The following is a 15,821-nucleotide window of genomic DNA, read 5'->3' as shown; positions in this document are numbered from 1 at the left end:
AATTTTTTTTTTTTTTTTTTTTTTTGAGCTACAAGTCACTACCTTGCCCAGGCTGATCTTGAACTCCTGGGGTTGTTGTCCTCCTGCCTCAGCCTTTGAAGCCAAGTAGCTGGGGCCATCCGGGTGGGCTGCCGTGCCCTGCTCTGTGCCTAAAATCTTAATTACTTTTATTTACTCTTCCAAATGTGTGTAAATGGGACCACCCCTGTGCAGTGGGAAGGCCCTGGGAATGCTCCCTAACCCCTTGTTTTCACAAAAGAGGAAACAGGAGTGGAGAAGAGCCAGTCCTTTGGATCTCGCGGTCCACCTGGCTGCTCTGGGCTCATCACCACTGTCCCCCGCAGACCCTTGTGTGCACACTACCCTCCACCGCCATGGCCCTGGTCAGCATCAACGAGCTGCCCGAGAACATCCTGCTGGAGCTGTTCATGCACGTGCCTGCCCGCCAGCTGCTGCTGCACTGCCGGCCCGTCTGCAGCCTCTGGCGAGACCTCATCGACCTCGTGACCCTCTGGAAGCGCAAATGCCTGCGCGAGGGCTTTGTCACAGAGGACTGGGACCAGCCCGTGGCCGACTGGAAGATCTTCTACTTTCTGTGCAGCCTCCGCAGGAACCTCCTACGCAACCCGTGTGCTGAAGGTGGGCTGGGGCTACCACAGCGCTGGCTCCTTGGCTTTTCTGAACCTTGCACTTGCTATTCCAGTCCCCTAACACCTTGGCTCCTCTCCATTCTTCAGGTCTCAGTTCAGAGACCTGCCCTGACCTCCCATCTAAACACAGTGCCTCCCACCTATTGCCTACCGTTTACCGCCCCGTAGCAGCACTGTTCACGCTACAGTTTTCTGCCCTCTGGTACAAACTTGAAGTTCCAGAGGCCCTAATGAGCCACTGTACAGTTCCCACAAAGATGCTGTTGCGTGGCAGGTGCTCAGAGGTGTTCGCTGGATGAACGCTGCAGATCCGCCTGTCCCCTTAGCTCAGCACAAGCTGCCTTGCTCTCCAGGGCCTTCTCTGCGCCCGGAACTTGTCTAAGGATATTCCAGACGTGGTAACCCTCCTCTGCAAAAAGTGAGGATCCAGAGGTGACTCCAGTCATAGTTTGGGACCCACGTGTTGCCTGTAGTACTTTTGTGTTTTCCAGGGGGGTTCTTGTGTCTGTTTCCTCCTTCCTTCACTTAGCACCTACCATGCCCAGAGCACCAGGCTCCTTTCAGGACACAGTGGTGATTAAGAGGCCTCATCTGGGCACTTAGGTCATTTTCCACTGGTTTTCTCTTCATCCTCATTGGCCTTGAGGGCAGCTCCATTTGCTAGGCGGGTGCTGTGGGCCCTGAGATGACTTGCCCTGAGATCTGGAACTGGCAGTCTTGAGGTCCAGTCCTGACTAACAAAGGCTCAGGCCCTCTCAGAGGCCCACTGCCAGTGCCCAGCCTTCTTCCTGCCTGCTCCAGATTCTGTCCATAAGCTGCCCAGTCGAGCTGCCCACTCAGCCAATGGGGCCTCCCAAAGCCTGGGGCTGGGCCTGCGTCTGGCAGCAGTCACCCCTGGCTGGCTGGATCTTCCCTGGGCCTAAGCTCAGACCAGCATAGCCCCATGTGGTTCTGCATTTCTCTCTTGGTTCTCTGCTTGGGAAACCCCCAGGCCACATGGGGGCCAGATGTGTGGGCTCCCCTTGGGTGGGCAGTATGGAAAAGCTGCGGTGGTGATGCCCTGGGCAGCCTCAGCCGAGGGGCACTGTCACCTGCTCAGCTCCTCTGAGCTCAGTGTGAGGAGGAGGCGCCCTGCACCTGCTGAGCCCACCTGATGGAGGTCCTTGAACACAGGGTTCCTGCAGCCACCAGCCCAGGGTGCCTGTCCCCACTGGCCACTCTTGCCACGGGTAGAGCCATATAGGAATAACAGGTTCCCTGAAACCCTCCAGCCAGTCCTCCCGGATTGTGGTTATGCAGTTAATTGACATCCTCTTCCTCCTGGACGTCAGGGGAGGCCAGTGGTCAAGTGAGTGGCATGCATTGATGGAACTCACATCAGTCCTGGGGACCAAGCACTCTCGCAGGCTCTTTTGAGATTTAATTTTAAGAACTGAACTGCACCTTAGGAGCCAAGCCAGATCAGAACAGAGCGGGAGGGAATGAGTCCAGGTCAGAGCCCAGCACAGGGACCCAGGTGGGAATGTACTGGGGGCCCCGAGGCACAGGTGAGATGCTCTTCAGCTGGTGGGGGACTGACCCCGGCTGCAGTATCACTGGCCTGAAAGCCGGCCAGCTGGGGAAGGTGGGCCTCAGCTTTCCGCAGGGATCTCACCTCAGTTCCATTTCTCCTAGAGGATATGGGGTCTTGGCGAATCGACTCCAATGGGGGGGACCACTGGAAGGTGGAGAGCCTGCCTGGAGAGCATGGCACAGATTTTCCTGACCCCCAAGTCAAGAAGTACTTTGTCACCTCCTACGGGTAAGAGGGGCTGAAGCCAGCAGGCTTGGGTTGAGGGCTGAGGTCCAGGACACCTTTGCAAACCTCAGGCCTACCTGAGGGCCTCGGGAAGCTTGGGGGAGCAGTTCCCAGACACATTCAGAGCCCACAGCTTCCTGTCCAGGCAGGGGGAGAGGAGTTTCAGGCCGCCAGGAGTTCGCGGGGCAGTAGGGTAAGGCAGGGTGTCTGCAGGTGGTCCTGATCTACGAGTGGAGTCACAGAAGGCCCGCCACAGCCACCTGGAGACTGGGCCTTTCAACTGGGATCAGATGCTGCCCAGGCCCAAGCGGGTCACATCACCTACATGTTGTTTCCCATGGGTCTGCCCATGGACGAGTGGACGCTGGAGTCCTGCGGCGGTTGAGAGCAGCCCCTGGGTTCCTGGGCCACCTCACTGGGCCCACAGAGTCCTGCATAGCACATCTGGGTGTGACAGCCTTGCCCTTTGCCCCTCAGCATGTGCCTCAAGTCCCAGCTGGTGGACCTCAAGGCCGAGGGCTACTGGGAGGAGCTGCTGGACACATTCCGGCCTGAGATCGTGGTGAAGGACTGGTGAGTGGGGCCCATGGCCAGTGTCCCCACTGTGCACCCTTTCCCTCCCTGCTGTGCCAGCAGCATCCTGGGGGCTAGGGCTGCCTCTAGGGACCCAGCACCCAGTCCCCCTCCCTCTGCACGATGTAGTCAGCAGGACACGCCGGCCCATGTGCAGATGGGAGACTGAGGCCTACGGACGAAAACAGTCACCAAGGCCTGGAAGGAGCAGGGACGCTGCCCTCTGGATCCTGTGGGCACCTCCACACGCTTTCTCCCTGGTCACCCACAGCTCTCTGAATTTACGGCTTTGGGGACAGGGCTCGGCCTCAGGCATGCTCTGCACCTGCTCTGCCACCGGCTGCACCCGCCCATCCCACAGCACTTGCCCAGGCTCCTGCCCACACAGAACTGTGAGGCACTGGCACTGGCTTGGGCCATGCACCAGGTCCAGCAGGTCCCAGGGCCACCTCTGAGAGAGAAGGGGTGATGTTTGAAGGGTGGCTGAACTGAGAGGTGAGCTCTGCCAGCCCCCACCACACAGGTCCCCAACTTGAATGTTCTGGGCCACTGTGACATAGGTGACACAGCTTAGACAGATGGGGCCTTGGTCTCTGTAGAGGACCTTTTTGTTCTGGGGGATCAAATCTTTAGTAGAATGCTCAAAGGTTGCCGGTTTTCTCAAATGGGGTAACTAAGGCTCCCCATGGATAGACTGTACCCCAGGGCACAGGGAGTGCCAAGGCCAGCTGGGCCTCCTGGGCAGAGCAGCTGGCAGAGGGAGCAAGCTCAGGTCCTGGGCTTGGCCTGCCCCCACCCCCAGGGCAGCCTTCAGTGGCTCTTGATGGCAGCTGAGCCTCCCCCACTGCCCCCAGGTTCGCTGCCAGGGCCGACTGTGGCTGCTCCTACCACATCCGGGTGCAGCTGGCCTCCGCCGACTACATCGTCTTGGCCTCCTTCGAGCCCCCACCCGTGACTGTCCATCAGTGGAACGACGCGACGTGGACAGAGGTGAGGCCTCACCTGCTGCCCACCCTTCTCCCAGCACCAGGATGGCAGCAAACAGGGGCGTCCCCAGTAACTGTGGCTACCTCCTCTCCCTAGGTCTCCCACACCTTCTCTGACTACCCTCCAGGCGTCCGCCACATCCTGTTCCAGCACGGAGGCAAGGACACCCAGTTCTGGGCAGGCTGGTATGGGCCCCGTGTCACCAACAGCAGCATCATCATCAGCCCCAAGACCAGCAGGAGCCTGGCTCCCTCCGGGGCTCTGCCTGAGACGCTGCAGGGACAGGGGGAGGCTTCCTAGTGGCCCTTCCCATTTCATCTCCATGGGCCAGAGGACAGCCTGTGGTCATCTGCAGCCATCCGTCCATCTTCTGTCCAGGACAAAGGGAGGGTCCCTCCAGGCAAGAGCTGAGCCTGTAGTGCGCAGTGAGGTCCCTGCCCCGGAGCTCCAGCCCCAGTTCCAGCCTTGGGCAGACGGTCACACAGTGCTAATGTTTTGTCAAAATAAATGTTTCCAGTAAAACCAGCCTGGGCTTGAGTTTACAGGTGGGGTGGGCTGCTGGCACCCCGACAGAGAAGCAGCCCAGGGTGGCTCGCTGCACTTGTCACCGCTCTAGTTAGTGACAGCCCAGTCAGCCCTTGGGGCCCTTTTATTGAAGTAACTCACAGCACAGTTTTTGAGACAGACAGTGTCGGCCAGCCGAAGCCAAGAGACCAAGACATCATGGTCCCAGTGTCCCGACTGCCCTCCTAGGGAGGCCTTGTCCATGAAGACCACCAGCCTGAGCAGCCCTGGGCTGGAGGTGGCATCTGTACACAGAGGCAGTAAGAGCACTTGGAGTCTGGGTGGCCCTGCAGCGCCGCCCTGGGCTGGAGACCCCCTCATCAGGGTGGCAGGCGCACCTCAGCTGCTTTTGTGAGCTCGTTCTTCCACGTAGAGCTGCATCTAATGAGAAGAAGCAGGCAGCCTCAGTGAGGGCCACTGCCACCCCCTGGCGAGCTCACAGGTGGCAGGTGGTCTCTGCCCAAGGTGGAGGGAGGGGGAAGGGGACGGAGCCTCCCTAGTCCTCTTCCAAGCCTGGGCTCTGGGCTGGACCCCCTCAGCCAGCTCACCTTTAAGATGTCTGATGTCATGGTCTTCAAGGGGATCAGCCGGGGGTCGTGCATGTGGACGTCCTGCTCATCTGCCAGGATCCAGGGGAAGTCCTAGGAAGGTGACCCACAAAGAGGGGTGGGACAGTGGGACCCTGGCCAGCCCTCCATTTGCAAACCCTCCCCTCCAGAGCTGGGGTCCTCAGAATCCCTGGGGAGCTGCTGGCAATGGAGATTCACGGGCTTCCCCACCAGGAAGGCTGGAACCTCCTGTGATTTCCAAGCCTCAAGCACTGAATTTGAAATGGGTGGGTAAGGACCCTCCCTTGAGAACCCCCACTTCAGAAGAGGCAAGATGAGCTGGCAGCCCCGGCATGTGGCTCCATCTGGGCTCCTCTCAGCTCTGGGTGCCCAGATGGAGCAGGACCAGGCACACGGCCACACAATTAACACTCATGGGAACCTGCTGGGTGCCAGGCACTGCTGCCAGCACCCAAGGACACCAGCCACAACACACTCATGCCTACAGCTGTGGCATCGTGCTTCAGAGCCCCCCAGTGGCCATCCTGTCCCCGCCAGACTGGTCTCATCTCACCTTAATGACCTGGATCTTCTCCATATTTCGGGTGGCAGCTTCTCTTGTGTGCACCAGAACTGTGAAGGTGCAGCCTGAAGAGGCAAGAGTCTGGTCAAGGCTGGGCCACCAGGAGCCTGCCCTGGGCCCAGCTCTGTCCCACCTCCCCAGCTGGCTCAGAAACCCCATGGTGCAGAGTGTGTGCTGAGGGCTAAGAGGGGGCACAGTCGCTAGAAGGCTGAAGCCAGGTGGAGTCAATCAGGGAAGCTTCCCAGGAGGTGGGCACGAAGGTCAGGACCAGGGTCGGTATAGCCAAACAGGGAACACAGAGCAACCCAAGGCAGCCAGGGACACACTAGGGGGAAGTCACCGACCTGGGGGGTTGTGGTCCAGGACAGCATCACACACGCTGATCTTCAGGATGAAGGCTCGGAGCAGCTGCTCCACGTGGGACAGCAGAGAGTCGGAGCTGAGAGCGAGAGGAGGTCTCCGGTCGCTCCAGGCCCAGAGCCCCTGCAGTGCCCCTGAGGATGCCAGCCCAGCCCCCCACCCCCGACACAGTGGAGGAAGAGCACGGGGACCTCCCAGGCGGTTCCAGTGTGGAGTCAGGCAGGAGAGCCAGGACGCAGCCAGGACTCTGCACACAGGCCAGAAGGGGAAGGGCTTGTCTGGGGCCATGCGGCCAGTGGGAACAGGTTGGTGCCAGGTCCAGTGCCGACCTGCCATAGGAAGCATGCGCATGCCCAAGGCCAACTTCTAGTTCACTATGGACTGATGCTGTCTAAGTTGGGAAACTGGGGCACTCCGGGGCAGCTGTGTCACCTCTCTGGACCTTGGTGTCTCCACAGAGTGAGGTCAGGACTGGCAGTCACCAATGCTAGGATTTTTAAGTGCAACACAGGAAGATGTCCATGACAACTGTGTACTGACCACAAAGATGCAGCCACCCATGTCTCAAGAAATGGCACATCTTGCCAATTTCTCCTCTCAGGCATTTACCAAGGTGGTCAGGGGCTGCCTTCAGTGGGGTAGAGGGGTCACTGTTCCAGGTCACAGCCAGCCAGCAGGTGGCAGGGACAGCAGCCCACCTGATGGACAGCAGCGGAGGCTGAGTGATCTCAAAGACGAACTTCTCCACCGGGCGGTGCTCCTTGTCCAAGATTACCACCACCACCTTCTCCACGTCGTTCTGCAAGGACAGGCACCAGAGCTCCAGAGCTGGGCACTCTGCCCTGCCCCCTTGCCCCTCCCTGCCCAAGGAAGGGTAGCAAAGGGTACTCCCTGGCCACCTCCACCATTAGCCCAAGGCTCCCTGAAAGCCCAGAGAGTGGCACCCCAGGACACGGAGGTGCAGCTGGGAGGAGAGGGTGGCGCCGTGGAGGCCCAGGAAGCCTAAGACCAGAACAGGAAGGAAAGGCAAGCCTGGGGCCCCAGCCAGACAGAACTTATGGTGGGGGGGCAGACATGGCAGGAACTCAGACCCTCTGAGGCAGTCCCCATTCGGCCAGCAAAGCTAGCCCAGGCTCCAGCCCCCCGCAGAAGGCTCCCCAAATGTGGCCCACACGCCCTGGGGCCTGTCATTTGGTAGGGAGTGCAGGGAACAGGATTCTGGGTATTAGAGCCATGGGGGCCCACAGAGTCTCAGCATCACTCCACTCAAGAGGAACAGACTGGGGTGACAGGGTGGAAGGGCCTGGTGTCCCCTCACCTTCTCCAGAAGTGGCTTGACACAGTGCAGCGTGTCCTGGATGTACTGGTTCAGCTCCGGGTGGCAGGACATCTGCATACAACCCCACACGGCTGCTAAGGCCAGAAGCACGGGGGAAAACTGACACACCACCCGACCGCTTGCCTTTGAACAGAAACCCAGCAGCTCCCCAGGGCTCCCTGCCCAAGAGATCTGGCTTCCCTTCATGGGGCTAAAAATTATGAGTTTATCCATGGTAAAGAAAAGTTCAAAGAATAATTCAGTCTCAACACTAGCATTTAATGGAACATTAGGAATGGGATTTTCAAAGAGTCTGAAAAGGCCCTAAAATTATGCACCAACTTATATTTGTGCCCATGGCCATTTTCTCAGAGAATCTCAACAAACTTAATCAGAGTTTGAAAATTAAGCACTAAGGAGCTGTGTGGCTTTGGGAAAATTACTTAACTTTTCTGAGCTTCAATTATTTCATCTCTTAAGTCTTAAGTACATACCTAGGACACATTGGTTGCTATTTGGCTTTTCCTTTTCCCTGAATAACCTTTAAGTTTGTACCACTTCCAATATCCAGTGGTCATGTATGCTAATGTGCCTTCTATGGAACAGGCACTTTAGGGATTGGATATAGCACAGCATGTTTACTGCTTTATCTGCCTTTTAACCTTAAACAACCCATTAAAGAGCCGATGAATGGGGAAGAAAGTGCTGGAAACTTCTGGGAATCCTTTCCCCAAACTAAGGCTCCCTTCTGGCTGGCTGGTTGGCTGAGGAGCTAGCTAGTTCCCTCTCCCTGTGGAACCCAGGGCCTTGCACAAACTAGGCAAGCACTCTACCACTAAGCTGCATCCCCAGCCCTTTTTTATTTTGAGACAGGGTCTCACTAAGCTGTCCAGGCTGATCTTGAATGTGCAATCCTCCTGCCTCAGCCTTCTGAGTAGCTGTATGTCACCATGCTGGCTGCAGGAGCTCTTTTAGAATATGCCCCTAGGACAACTCTGATTTGACGTTCTGTAACTTCTGGCAAGGGGAAGGCGAGGGAAAGCTCTACAGTAACTGCAGGGCTACCAGAAAGAGGAGGCCTGGTGGTGGGGGGATAAAATTCTTTTACCCACTCTGAGATTCTGGGGCCACCAGGGGCCCAACCCTGCGGTGTGCGCTCACCTGGACGGGAACGTTGTACTTCTTGCGTTTCTGGAAGATGCCCACGGGGTAGACCTCGCGCACGTAGAGGATTAGGTGCACGGCCACCTCCAGGAACTCGCAGAGCACGTCGGCCACCACTGCAAAAGGGGACACTCGCCGGTGCTCCGGGGAAGCCCGAAGCCCAGACCCCTCCCTCTGGGTCTGCCGGTCTGGCCTCCCTACCTTGGCCAAAGTTGAGGTCCTGTCGCGTGAGTGTGGTCATCTTCCGCGGCCTGGAGGGGCGAGGCGCAGGGGGTAAACCAAGGAACCAGGCCGCAGGGCGCGGGGCCCCCACGGCCCGGGACTCCCTCTGCGCCCCGATCGACCCTCGCCCGGCTGTCTCCGGGGACAGGGAAGCCCGAGCGCCACCCTCAGGAGGCCAGGGCCGCGCACGCGGAGGGAAACTGCTCGCCGTGCAGGGCCGGGCGCACAGCGCAGCACGCGGAAGGCGGAGCCGGGTCGGAACCAGGAGCGCCCGCGCCGAGGATCCCGCTCCCCGCCCCTCCCCGGTACCGGCTGCGGCCTCACTTCCCGCCGCGGCTCGGGTCCGGGCCCCAATGCAGGAGCCAACCGTCCGGCAGCTACCGCCTCCGGCTCAGCCCGCGGCTTCGGCGCCGCTCGGTGACGTACACGGCGCTCGGGAGCCTCCGGCCACGCCCACCCCCGGCGCTGGCCAATCCGGGCCTCGCTGGGCGGGTCCGACTGCAGGGGGCGGAGCCTTCGTGGGAGGGGCTCGAAAGGAAAGGGGTGGGACCCAACTTGGGTGGCCGCGCTGCTACCAGCCGGGAAGTTGAGATCGGCCTTCGACTTCAGGTGGGTGCGACTAAAGATAACTGTGGTCCCCACTTCTGGTCGCTAGGTATTTTCCCTCCAGGGTGTGTCTTGCTTTGGGAAGCGCAGAAAGAAGGTAGGAGTTTCTGGTGAGAGCCAGGTACGGGACATAGGTGGAGATTGAGGACAGCGACATCTGCTGCTAACCTCAGAGCCACTATCCCCAAGACCTTCAGCCACCCAACTGAGAATCGGCCGGCTTGGGGGGCGGGGAAGAGGGAGCACCGGAAGCCCCGCCCCACCACTTACTACTCTGGACCTAAGTGCAGCCTGGCTTGACCGCCCAAGAGGAAAAAACTTCCTACTTGTTAACAGTATCTGGCCCCTGTAAAGTCCCAGCCTAGTGCTAGGCACTGGATTCCTGGACTGTTTCAGAAAGTCCTCAGAATAACTCCACGTGGCCTGCTAGGATTGTCCCCTTTCTGCAGATGAGCCAAATGAGGTTGGGATTAGGGGTGAAAAAAGCTGTCCATCACACAGCTTGCAGGAGGAAGGCAGAGGTGCCTTCTGCCTTTACACTTTACTGCTCTGGAGTCCCCTAGAGGCATGGACAAAGTCTGGAAGAACTGAAAAGGCCCTCAGAGGTGATAACATTAAAATAATCACCATCATGGATTGAGCACCCCTGATTTCTTTAATTCCCTCATTAGTCCTAGGAGCTAAGTATCCATTTTACAGTCCCACTTTGTGAATGGCAAACAAGCCCAGAGATGTTCCTTCAATTCACCAAAATCACACAGGTGGGATACAAACACAGCTCTGATGTCTATTTGGACACGAGAGCTTCAACCAATTCACGTCTCCCCTCTTAGGATCTGGATATGACCTGTCCTCCAAAAGCTCCTTTGTGAATACAGGAATATTCCGGGGTGAAATGATTAGATTGTGGGCATTGTAACCTAATCAGTCTGTCCTAGTTTGGATGGATTGAATGACTGGATGGTGACAGTAGGCAGGTGCGGCTTGCCCTGGAAGGGTTCATCTTCCCTTGTCCCCTGCTCTGCTTCTTGGCTGCCCAAGGCCTGCACAGCTTTCCTCCACCCTTCAGCCTCCTGCCCTTCAGCCAGGATGCTCTGCCTCCCCTTGGAAGAGCAATGGACTCAGCCTACCATGGACTGACCCAAAATAAACTTTTCCTCCTCTAAGTTGTTCTTGTTGGGTATTTTGGTCCCAGGGATGCAAAAGCTGACTAATAATATACCCCTTTAATTTACAGATAGGAAATCTAAGAGAAGAGAAGCTGCTGTGGAGTCATGCGCAATAACAGGTCAGGACCAGAAGCCAAGAGGACTTTGTCTTGACCTCAGGGATGTAAGAGATTATTGGGAGTCCCATCTGTTGGCACACAGATCTAGCCAGGAGGTTTGACCCTGTGCAGCTCATTAATGGATGGCTCCGCCCAGGTGCCTTCAAACCTGCAACTACTTACTTCTAGTGGGAAGGGGATCAGTGACCTGGCTGATTAAGCCAGGGATGGCAGCAGAGCATTCTCAAAATGCAGACTTAGGAAATCTGCATCCAATCCCCAGGGAGCCTATTAAACACAAGGCCATCCAGCCCCCCTGACCTACCTGATCAGGGCATACAGCAGGGCACTGGCCCTTTAACAAGCTCCCCAGGGGCCTGGATGCCCTAGGAAGTATGGAAATTGCTACTGTAGTTTGCATTTTGTAAAATATCAATGTTTAACCCAAAGGACAGATGATTTTGCTTCAGGAACTGATACACTTGGCAGCACATTTTGGGCACAGCAATGCTTGGGGACTCTGCCATATCACACCACGCAGGAGAGGGCCGTTTCCACACAGAACTGGCTGAGCCGCTCTGGGGCTTACAAATCTGGGCTCCTTCTGATTTCAAATGTTTGACTGTGGAAAGCGAGAGGGTCCTTCTTTACCCCTCTCTGGAGGCTGCTCCTGGCAGCTTTTTTATTGGTGACAGGCCGTGACAGTCTTAGGGGAACAGTTCCTTGGGGACGGGGCAGGAGGAAGGGCAGGGGTCCGATGCAGTGTGGGACCATCAGGGGACCTGTGCGTGGGTCTCTGGGCCATCTGGTCCTTCATATCTTAATTGTATCAGCGTGATGGATGGCCATGGGACCCAGATTACATCATGGGGTTAGTTTATTACATTTTTGAATACCCCTTTGCGGGAGAGACTGTTTTTCAAAGTTATTTGCATGTTTTCCACCATAATGACAATACAGAGGAGGGCAGCTGGGAGGGAAGAGTGGGGTGAAGGGGGAGAAAGAGCTTATTTGCCGCCTGGAGCAGGCCCCTGGGGGCTCCGCAAGGGGATGAAGGGGAAACACTCCCAAGAGACATCTACATGGAAACAGAGCAGGTGAGCACAAGACAGGCTGAGCAGCAGCCAGCCAAGACTGGGGCCCACCCAGGCGGCGCGGGTGCTGGGGTCGCTGAACAATCACAGGATAAGCCACTGGTAAAACAAGACCCAGTGAAGTCTCCAGACCCCAAGATGCTCTGAGCTCACTCCCATGCCCTGACGCTGGTCCCAGGATGGATTCGCTATCCTATCCCGCCTGAGGTTCCCAGGACACCAGGAGAAGGGGACAGACATAGTGAGTGAGGCACACAGCTTGGAGACAATCCCACTGATGCTCAAGGCCTAGGCAGTTGGAATATCTCCTGAACAGGGACCCAGCCTCACTCAGTCTTTCAGCACCTTACCCAGGACCTGGCCAAATTCAGGTGCCCAGGGAGTGTGTTAAATGCGTGGACCAAAGAATCATGGAGGAAGGATCCCAGCAGCTCAGGAGGCTGAGGCAGGAGGATGGCGAGTTCAAAGCCAGCCTCAGCAAAAGTGAGGTCCTAAGCAACTCAGTGAGACCCTGTCTCTAAGTCAAATACAGAATAGGGTGGGGGTGTGGCTCAGTGGTCGAGTGCCCCTGAGTTCAATCCCCAGTACCCCCACCAAAAAAAAAAGCCTGCTGGAGGAAGGGAATCCTGGTGGACGCAGCTCATCAGCACTTGCCTGGCTCGGGCCCTGTGCGGTCTCGGTAAGGAGCAAACAGCTCTGATTTCAGAGCCTGGGCTGTAGGTGGCGATGTGGAGAGAAGAGCTGTTTTCAAAAACAAAGCAGGGTTTTGCCATGTTCCCCACAGCGCCCCCTATGCCCACCAGGCCTGCTTCTCTCCCCAGCACTGCTCCATAACCAACTGCAAGGCCCTTCTCTCTCTGAACCTCAGTTTGCTGGTCTGAAAAATGGGATAATGGGTCAATTCCATAGGGATGAGTTAATGGGATACTCTTTGTTAAAACATAAAATGCATAGTGCCTGGTGTATAAATGCTCAATCGATGGCCATTATGACAATGATATTAAGACCCACGCTCACTATTTAAGTCCCCAGAACAACCACTTTGTACGAGCCAATGTCCTAACCATTCATAGCTACACCACCTCCCGGTTTCTACTTCCGAAGGCAGCAGCACCCGTGGTGACCTAGGGAAGCACACACATCCCTGCGGCATGAGAAGCCTAAAGATGAGGGCAGGGACCCACAGACACTCCTCTCCTCCCTCACCTGGCCTGCAGTGAGGCTGGGCCTGCACAGCTGCACCTGATCTTGGGGTCCACTGATGACCAGAACCCTGATCTTGTTCCAGTAACACTGGACAGCTTCCAACACCTCAGCCAGACCAAAGCCCACCCACGCCAGGCCCTCTGGGGGGTTCTGCTGACTTCCCAGTGGTGTTGACCCCTCGTTGGTCAGGGGGACCTTAAGATCATCTCTTCTTAAACTTTGCTCTCTTCTCAAAGAAATGCACCAGGAAGCTAAATATCTTACACGATTTTCGGAGTTTTCGGATCCTCTGAAGCCATCCTGGGCCACAAGAATCACTGATTCAGCTCAACTACCACTTTAAAAAAAAAATACTATCTTTGTTGAGATATAATTCACAAGCCAAAGTTCAGACTTTTCTGTGGGTAATTCAGCTGTTTTTAGTACAGGCAGAGTCATGCATCTATCATCACCACCTAATTCATCACCCGAAAACCAAATTCCCCTTCCCCACCAGCAGCCGGCCCTGCCTTCCCTTCCCTTGGCCCCTGGCCACCACCAATCCACCTGCTGCTTCTGTGGACTTTCCTGTTCTGAATAGTTCTTATAAGTGTAATCATAGATTTTGTGGCCTTTTAGGTCTTAGCACAAGGTCACAGGTTCATCTAGGTTGTGTCATGTATTGATACTTTGTTCCTTTTTATGGCAGAATACTATTCCCTCATGAATACACCACATTTCCCTTACTCTCTCCTCAGTTGATGGATCTTTGGCCATTGACTGCCCCAGGTTATAGACGGGGAAACTGAGGGCCAAAGTCACCAAAACCTGGCTGGGAAAGGAGTCTGGGTCTCTCCTAACATGCACCATTTCCCCACAGTATCGCTTTGGAAGAACCCAGAGAACACAGTTCAAGCTTATCAAAAGATCACCAAACATCTACAGCAGCCCTGGAGCCACAGTCTCCAGGGTTTATCACCTGGTACAGAAACGCCATACCACAGCTTTCTCCTTGAAGAGAAGAATCCTGCCGCCCTTGCCTTTATCCCACTGAAATCTAGTCTCAAGTTGAGAAATCAGTCAATCAGTTAAAACCCAAGTAGGAGCATGTCTCTGTTGTGCTCACAGCCCTCCAATTCAGACTAAAAAAACCCAGAGCCTTTACCATGGCCTTCACAGACTCATCTGATCCGGTGCCAGCTTCCTGTCTGACTTTATTGCACAAGATCCCTTCCTTGAACAGATGAAGCATTCTCCTGCCTCAGGACCTTAGCACTGGCTGTTCCTTTGAACTGCATTCTCCTTCAGTCACATGTTTCATTTTCTTTACGAAATGAACAAACCAACCCAACTGCCAGAGATGGCTTTCCTGACAATTTTATGTAAAACCATACCTCTTGGAAACCTCTTATGCTTTCTTTCCTAAATGTGCTTTGTCTTCCCAGCACTAACCACCACCTGATTATTTGCTAACTTGTTTATGTTCTGCCTCCTTCACTAGAACTTAAGCTCCACAGAGCAAGGATTGATTCTTGTCCAGGTCATTTACCACTGCATTTTTGTGCTGGCCAGCACGTAGTAGGTGTTCAATAGATTCTTACGGAGTTAATGATTCAAGCCTTGCAGTGAATAAACAGTATTCTCACCAAACCCTCTAGTGCCCATTATGATATTAATCTTACAATAACAATGGCAACTCATTTTTCTGGAAGTTTCCTATGGGTCAGGGCCTTAGGAATATTATCTTCTTATACAGGCCACCACCTCTAGTCCTGAACCCCCAGAGGGGCAAATTGATGAGCTCAGAGAAGTTAGGCAACTTGCCCAGGATGGCCGAGAAGAGGCACCCAGGCATCTAGCCTGACCGCAGAGCGGAGTTCTTAAACCTCTAAGCTGTGATTTGTCACGCTCTGGAGAAATGGAAGCCGCTCTGCAAGCTCTGGGCGCCCAGCGATGCCGCCGCTTTCCACGTGCCAGGGTCCCGCCCCACTGCTCTTTGATCTTTGCAGTGCCGGAGGCCCCCGCTGACCCCGTTGTGAGTTATGGGGACCGTGGGACCCATAATCTGGCATTCCCGCACTCCCAGGGTCGTCAGGACTTGGCGCCCCGCGCGGTGATAGATGAGCCGGCTCCAAGCCCTGGCTTTGTCCCGATTGATTGGGCCGAACTGAGGCGCTTCAGGAAGGCTTTGGACGAGGCGTGGCGAGAGGCGGACCGCGTGTATTTGTGCGTGTGTGTGTGTGTGTGTGTGGAGCGTATTTCTTCCTTCCCTGCTGGGGCGGGAGCGGGTGCCGCAGGTGCGCCGTCGGTTCCCCAGGTGAGGTGGCCGCACTTGGAAGACCCTCCGCGCGCCCCAGAAGGAGACTTCTCCGAAAGCCACCCCCACTACGCGCACTTTCCGAGGCCACAAAGGCCCCGCCGCTCCCCGTCCCACCTCCCCCGCCCGGGGCATTTCTTCCGTCGCATTTGACAGCCTAGGCGGAATAATCCTTTTGGGGACCCGCCGGCCCCTGCCTGGCCAGACGCGGCCGCAGCTGAGCGCGCAACCTCGATCCATTGTTGGGGTCCGCCAGGGACCCCCCGCCGTGGCCCTTTGTCGCCCGCTCCCCGCGGAGCCGCTACGGAGGCGCCACCGCTGCCGGCGCCCCTCCCGTCCCACGCGCCCCGGGGCCCCGCCGAGGCGGCGTCTTACGCACCGGAGAAGCGGGCCCGCCTCGCCCGGTGCCCGCACGACCGCCGGGCTGCGCCCGCCTTTGTCTGCCTCCTTTGTCTGCCCCGGCGCCCTCGCGGCGGCGGCGGCGGCTGGGCCTCTGGGGAGCGGGCCCCGAACGCCGAGCGCAGCTGGCGAGGGCGCGCCGGCCGGGAGCGCGCGGGACTGGCCGGGCCAGGGGGCGCGAGCCCG

The 15,821-nt window shown here is 56.7% G+C and overlaps 2 protein-coding genes and 1 long non-coding RNA gene across 8 annotated transcripts; 2 read left to right on the top strand and 1 right to left on the bottom strand.

Moving 5' to 3' along the window:
• Positions 1-226: 226 nt before the first annotated feature.
• On the top strand, positions 227-4,533 carry Fbxo6 (F-box protein 6). Its single transcript, XM_015501382.2, has 5 exons — positions 227-639; positions 2,325-2,451; positions 2,926-3,021; positions 3,876-4,011; positions 4,105-4,533. Exons 1-5 carry the CDS (start codon positions 375-377, stop codon positions 4,306-4,308), a joined length of 828 nt encoding a protein of 275 aa, XP_015356868.1. The 5' UTR covers positions 227-374; the 3' UTR covers positions 4,309-4,533.
• A 91-nt stretch (positions 4,534-4,624) lies between these two features.
• On the bottom strand, positions 4,625-15,793 carry Mad2l2 (mitotic arrest deficient 2 like 2). Of its 6 annotated transcripts, none has more exons than XM_048783602.1 (10): positions 15,616-15,793; positions 8,747-8,796; positions 8,543-8,661; positions 7,382-7,453; positions 6,673-6,862; positions 6,496-6,550; positions 6,048-6,142; positions 5,695-5,768; positions 5,121-5,213; positions 4,625-4,953 (listed from the first exon to the last, which is right to left on the bottom strand). In XM_048783602.1, exons 2-10 carry the CDS (start codon positions 8,784-8,786, stop codon positions 4,912-4,914), a joined length of 780 nt encoding a protein of 259 aa, XP_048639559.1. In that variant the 5' UTR covers positions 8,787-8,796; positions 15,616-15,793; the 3' UTR covers positions 4,625-4,911. The 6 variants fall into 6 exon arrangements, with proteins under 6 accessions (XP_048639559.1, XP_048639558.1, XP_048639560.1 ...); XM_048783601.1 differs by lacking the exon at positions 15,616-15,793 and adding an exon at positions 9,092-9,236; XM_048783603.1 differs by lacking the exon at positions 15,616-15,793 and adding an exon at positions 9,077-9,176.
• LOC107155499 lies at positions 9,278-14,569 on the top strand. Its single transcript, XR_001505191.2, has 3 exons — positions 9,278-9,376; positions 10,611-10,661; positions 13,800-14,569. It is a non-coding gene; the product is annotated as an uncharacterized LOC107155499 (long non-coding RNA).
• Positions 15,794-15,821: the final 28 nt, after the last annotated feature.

Source organism: Marmota marmota, unplaced genomic scaffold, assembly GCF_001458135.2.
Source record: "Marmota marmota marmota unplaced genomic scaffold, marMar, whole genome shotgun sequence".
Classification (NCBI taxonomy): Eukaryota; Metazoa; Chordata; class Mammalia; order Rodentia; family Sciuridae; genus Marmota; species Marmota marmota.
This window is presented reverse-complemented; position numbering and strand designations above follow the sequence as displayed.